General features: G+C 36.5%; 1 protein-coding gene across 2 annotated transcripts; it reads right to left on the bottom strand.

Annotated features, from left to right (window-relative positions):
- Positions 1-239: 239 nt before the first annotated feature.
- On the bottom strand, positions 240-4,895 carry LOC119667995 (uncharacterized protein DDB_G0290685-like). Of its 2 annotated transcripts, none has more exons than XM_038077352.1 (5): positions 4,632-4,895; positions 1,371-4,578; positions 828-1,006; positions 581-771; positions 240-518 (listed from the first exon to the last, which is right to left on the bottom strand). In XM_038077352.1, the coding sequence occupies exons 1-5, from the start codon at positions 4,784-4,786 to the stop codon at positions 364-366; spliced, it is 3,888 nt and encodes a 1,295-aa protein (XP_037933280.1). In that variant the 5' UTR covers positions 4,787-4,895; the 3' UTR covers positions 240-363. The 2 variants fall into 2 exon arrangements, with proteins under 2 accessions (XP_037933280.1, XP_037933281.1); XM_038077353.1 differs by having other exon boundaries at positions 1,371-4,575.
- Between the last annotated feature and the right edge of the window lie 1,364 nt (positions 4,896-6,259).

Below are 6,259 nucleotides of genomic sequence, written 5' to 3'. Positions count from 1 at the left end.
CATTCCTTATGACTATTCAATGCTTGCTTACAAAAACGATGTGGCTGAGTTGAATGTGATAATTCCTCATGTGATATCCTGATGAAATACATTAGATCATTGTATACAGAACTATAGAACTCATCTATAAGCATTTGGGATTCTGTTTCTAATTCGTTCAAGTGTACGTCCATTTACGATAACAAATACTACAATTCTATATTATACAATATTGTTTTATTTATTTATTTTAACTTGAAGACAACTTTAATCTGCTGTACAATATTGCATTAATGGAAGAAATTCCTTTACTGTTTAAACGTTTGTATTTATAAATCATATTCATATAAAAAGCTCGTATGAATTTTGGAAACAAAAAAATATTTATATGTACTTCAAATCCGAAAGTTCCTGCATTAACTTTGGACATTTGACAACTAATGTTTCGCCCTCAACTCGAACTTCCGAAATCAATACTTTTTTGAATTCCATTTCTTTTAAATGATTTATCAGCTCCGGCTTAAGTTTTTCAGGCAAACCTATTAAGTTAAATAAATTATTAGTTAAAATAAATTTAATCTATTTCGAGTTTAATAATTACCTTCAAGCTTACATAGATTAGTTGAGTTCACTTCATTTAATCCAGTGGGATACTTTTGAATATTCTCACTACTAACATGACCTTCGTAGACAAAATCAATAAACTCGACATTGAACTGAGTTTCATTAATATCTAGAACCTTAGCTCGATACCAGAAACCTTCTTGGAAAGCTATGCAAAATTCATGCAATCTGAAATTTTATAAAAACTTAAATTGACGCATCAATTGTGTAAGACTATTTCTTACGAAGGTTTATATGGGTTTCTGGTTCTTCCAACTTGACGTAAACAATCCTGCATATTCATGAAATTACGATAACTGCTATCCGGAATACAAGCAAAGAACCCATCTTCAATACGACTTGTATCAATTACAAGAGCCAGAATATTTTTACTGTTCTCATCAAATTTTATTCTTTTGAAAGGCTTTAAAATAAATCCATAAATTAATAATATTTTATCGAAAGTTTTTTCATTTAATTTTACTAAATCTCTAAATATCAACAGATTGTAAACAAAATAATTTTTTAAAAATAATTATATTAAATTATTGCAACACCCTTAAGGTGAGTGTGGAATATAGCCAAATTATTGGTTTATATAAAATATTATTTAATAACCAAATTATTTTTAAAAACGGCGTTATTTAACTGTTGACCAATTAGCCAGTTTTAAAAACAAACTTATTATTAAAAAACTTTGGTCATTAAAACAATAAATCATTGGAAATAATTTTTATAATTTCATTAGAGATATAGTAATAGATATTCTATATTACGTGTACACTTACTGGATTAAGAACCGGAACATTGAATTGATGCAATTCAGTCAATTGATCATCAGAACCGCACCTTTGATCCTCATCGGTTTTGCTTTGAGTATCATTAAGTCTACCCCGTTGAGCGGTTTCGTATTCAAGACCTTTAAGCTGTTCATCGTTCTTTTGATTATCTGGCTGAGCTTGCAATTCATTACTTTCGCCGTGTAAATCAGTAGGGATATGGTTTAGATTTTCAAGCACAGGCTGATCAGTATGTTCAGAGTGTTGAGAAGCGCCACGGCGTTGGCCACTACGTACACGTTGGTTAGGAGCATGCGCAGCATCGTGTTGATTATTATTACATTCACGTTGTTGATTGCCATGCTTTACAAGTGAGTTGAGCTTCTTATTCACTGAGACATGTTGTTGGTCACTGGGCACACACTGTCCAGTACGCTCACGTTGTTGAGCAACACCACCAACTTCTCGACGATGATGATAAACCTTCTTATTGGGTCGATTATGCATCCCATACGTTTGATTATTACCTTCGCCTTGTATATGATTACGTTCGTGTAATTTATCATCAAGTGAATTGGACTGTTGTTGTATATCTTGCTTAACAAGTACACGCTGTTGTTTATTAGTCACTTGTTTTTTATAAGCGCGTTCATAGTTTTTACCAGCACGCTTCTGTTGATGACCAGAACCTTTGTGATGTTTACGGTCACTCTCCTGATATTTACCGTCAGGCTTGTGATGTTCACCGCCACGTTCTTGGAAATTAATATCACGTTCGTGTTGTTCGCCATCACGGTCGTAATGTTCAATATCTCGCTCGGGCCGATCACTCAAGAAATGCTCACCACCATCACTCAAGTGATGTTCACCACCATCACTCAAGCGATGTTCACCACCATGACTCAAGTGATGTTCACCACCATCACTCAAGTGATGTTCATCACCATCACTCAAGTGATGTTCACCACCATCACTCAAGTGATGTTCACCGCCATCACTCAAGTGATGTTCACCGTCATCACTCAAGTGATGTTCACCGCCATCACTCAAGTGATGTTCACCACTATCACTCAAGTGATTTTCACCACCATCACTCAAGTGATGTTCACCACCATCACTCAAGTGATGTTCACCACCATCACTCAAGTGATGTTCACCGCCATCACTCAAGTGATGTTCACCGCCATCACTCAAGTGATGTTCACCACCATCACTCAAGTGATGTTCACCACTATCACTCAAGTGATTTTCACCACCATCACTCAAGTGATGTTCACCACTATCACTCAAGTGATTTTCACCACCATCACTCAAGCCATGTTCACCACCATCACTCAAATGATGTTCACCGCCATCAGTCAAGTGATGTTCACTACCATCACTCAAGCCATGTTCATCACCATCACTCAAGTGATGTTCACCGCCATCAGTCAAGTGATGTTCACCACCATCACTCAAGCCATGTTCATCACCATCACTTAAGTGATGTTCACCACCATCAGTCAAGTGATGTTCACCACCATCACTCAAGTTATGTTCACCACCATCACTCAATTGATATTTACCATCGTCACTAACATGTTGTTCACCATTATAACTGACGTGATATTCACCATCACTGACGTGATGTTCAGCAGCGCACTCCTGATGTTCAGCAGCACTCTCGTGATGTTCACCAACACTCTTGTGAGGTTCAACAATAAGCCTATGACGTTCACCGTAACGTTCATGATGCTTATCAGCATGTTCGTCATTTTTACCAGAATGCTCGTGGCGTTTACCAGCACGGTTGTGATGTTTACTGGCACGTTCCTGGTGTTTAACTACATGATCGTGAAGTTTACCAGCGTGCTCATGATGTTTACTAGCATGTTCGTTATGTTTACCAACACGTTCCCGACGTTTGCCAGCACGATCCTTATACTTATCAATACTTTCGCGATTTTTACCAACACGTTCGCGATATTCACCTCTTGGTTCATAACGTTCACCGATACGTTTATGATGCTTATTATTACACTTGTGATCTTGATTATTACGCTCTTGTCGTTGATCACTACGCATATAATGTTGACCATCACGCTCACGACTTTGAACATCGGACTGCTGCTTTGGATCATTAGTCTCGCTTAGTGGATTAACTGTGACAGGATGCTGAATAGCCATTAAATGTTTGTCAGCACACGCATATTCTTCTTGGTCAGAATGCAAACGTTGTTGGTCCGCATTATCAACAAGATCACGATGCATACAACTGCGGCTGCTTTGGTTGTTAACGCCACCCATGCGAGCTCGGGGTGCATTATCGCGTCTACGTTGTTGATCGGTATAAGCATTTTGTTGATTAGCTCGCTCACGTTGTTGGCCCGCATTATTACGACATTTGCGATCATGATGGTGCGTACGACGTTTTTGATTATGAAGCTGTGATTGACTAACTATACCATTAGGTTGTCCATCTCGATCATTTTGTTGACAATCACGTAGTTGTTGGTCACTATTACTGCGACCACGCCGTTGATCGTACATGCTACGTTGTTGATTACTTTCTAAATCATCACGTTTACTTTGTTGAGCATTACGTCTAATTTGGTTTTTATTATTACGATATTGCTGTTCAATACGTCCACCATTTTGACGATTCATTCCGGATTGCTGATTAATCCGATCGTGTTTTTTGTCACACTGCACACGCTGTTTGTCATAATGTGGTGTATCATCAGCACCACTTGGTTGCGGACGGTGTCTTTCTTCATATTTTTTATTTTCTTGCTTATTTTGTTGATTAACAGAGTCAAGTTTTGTATGGTTAGATTGCTCTTGATTCACACGAGCAGTATTTTTAGTATTAGAACTTCGTTTATGTGAATCACCGGTATTACCATGATTTGATCGTTTTTGATCATTATTACCTTTATTGAATTTTTCCTTCATGCGCATTTTAAAATATTGCTTGTTATGTTGAGCCTGAGAGCGCGTACTGCTATCAGTTCGTGAAGTCATACCACCACGATATTGAGATGAAGTTTTGGGTTCATTATTCTTTTGACCATTCAAACTTTGTTGCGAATCAACTTCAATCTGCTTTTTTATTAAGTTTGAAGCACTGGCTTCGGAACTTTCATGCTTTTCTTCAGTGTTAGTTGGTAGCACATTAGACACATGTAGATGGTCTACCGCAATTGCATTGTTGACTTTCTCTGCGTTCCTTGAACTACTACAAATTTAAAGAATTATTAAATATTTATGTTTAAATGCCAATATACTTACGTCATATTACCGCATTTGTTTTCATGATCAACAGAATCCAGTGTTTGGCAATCCAGCGAGCAATATAAGCGTTCGCAACTTTTGCAAGCAATTGCGACAAAGTTTCTACACGTAACACATATCTGGGAAGAATATTTATCATTTCTGTCATCCATTTTGTTATGATGCTTGCTTCCTTCTCAATCGGAACTGCGTTTGAAATCTAGTCAAACTTTAAACACTTTTTGAGAAATTATTACAATGACTGACAGCTTTTATAGATATGAGCTACAAAAAAAGAAAAATAGAGAAATAAGTTGGTTAAAAAAACGCAACAAAATGACAGGTGCTTCTTAAACAGACAGTGATCCTGCGAACTGCAGAAATTATTAAGGGATCATACCTTTGAACATCGCATATGAGGTTCTGTCAAACAATCTATGTCAAAGACTGAAGCCAATCGTTAACCAATTGATTGGACTTTATAGCTGATGCTTTACTTCATGCAAATCTATTATAGATTAGATATTTACTGTGTGTCAAATCCTGCAGAATACCAAAAAAACAAAATATTAATGCACACTATTTATATGCCGATTTTAAAGTTGTTTTTGTCACTACGACTAAAAGCACTCTCTCTCACACGGCTTTATAGAATGACCTTCAGGACCATTGCCAGTTTCATAATAACTGTGAAGAACCACAATGAGCAGTTCGATACGAAATGACATGACACCCGTGGTGACCCCTTGTCGTGCAATTTTTTTAACTTAATGATAATAATCCAAACAGCAGTTTTGAACCGTGTTGACACTATATTGCAGAAATGTGAAGCTACTCAAGTGTACCGATGATATTGACATTGTTAGCCTAAGCACATCACCTAGTGTCTTTTCACAACTTACAAAAACAAACGAAGTAAATGGGCTTGTGATAAATAAGGACAATACAAAGTACTGTCAGCAACAAAATTTTCATAGCATTTTGGGATCCACGTCGGTGTTGAAAACTATAAGTTCGAAGTTGTGAAAAAAGGGTTTATTTACTAGTAGATCTTACTTCGGGATAAGCACGCAATTAGGAAATAAAACCGTGTAACGAAAAACAAAAAGCATGCTCTACAAATCGTTTATTATGCCAATCTTGTAATGTGATATATAGGCTAGCACAACAACCAATAGGAATAAAAAGGTAACTGTTTTCAAACGGATTGTATGGAACGATGTACTATGTTAAATAGAACATAATTAAGTTAAGAAACTCACCGCCTTTAACCAAAAAGTCGTGGAGTTTACTCTCTTCGTAAATCATGACCTTGGGCAGATGATCTGACTTATAGGGGCTCAGCGTAAATGATAACTCATCCAGGGCTGTAATTTTAACAACTTAAGATTAAGAAATGTTTTTTAGGTTTAATTAGGAAATTTTAGGAAATTTATCTCTGTCATTTTAAACAACTTCGAGTTGCTTAAATTCGTTCAAATACTTCAGTATCACAGCTGTTCACAGCAATTAACTCTGCTGGACATAAAGGTAAAAACTTTATTTTTCGCATCAGCGTTAAAATTTATTCACATAACACCGGAGTTCAGGGAGCCCATAGCCAAATAAAGTAATAACAAAATAAAGAATCTACAAAATTATGTTTA

Source organism: Teleopsis dalmanni, chromosome 1 (assembly GCF_002237135.1).
Source record: "Teleopsis dalmanni isolate 2A chromosome 1, ASM223713v2, whole genome shotgun sequence".
NCBI lineage: Eukaryota > Metazoa > Arthropoda > Insecta > Diptera > Diopsidae > Teleopsis > Teleopsis dalmanni.
Note: the sequence above shows the minus strand (reverse complement) of the source record. Positions and strands in the feature narration are given on the sequence as shown.

What these genes read in the sequence shown, in the direction of transcription:
- LOC119667995 (XM_038077352.1), bottom strand. Translation starts at nt 4,786, where the DNA reads ATGGATGACAGAAATGATAAATATTCTTCCCAGATATGTGTTACGTGT. An exon ending in AGAAACCCATATAAACCTTC is followed by an intron (nt 772 to 827) that starts GTAAGAAATAGT and finishes ATAAAATTTCAG; the next exon opens with ATTGCATGAATTTTGCATAG. An exon ending in TAATCTATGTAAGCTTGAAG is followed by an intron (nt 519 to 580) that starts GTAATTATTAAA and finishes TTAACTTAATAG; the next exon opens with GTTTGCCTGAAAAACTTAAG.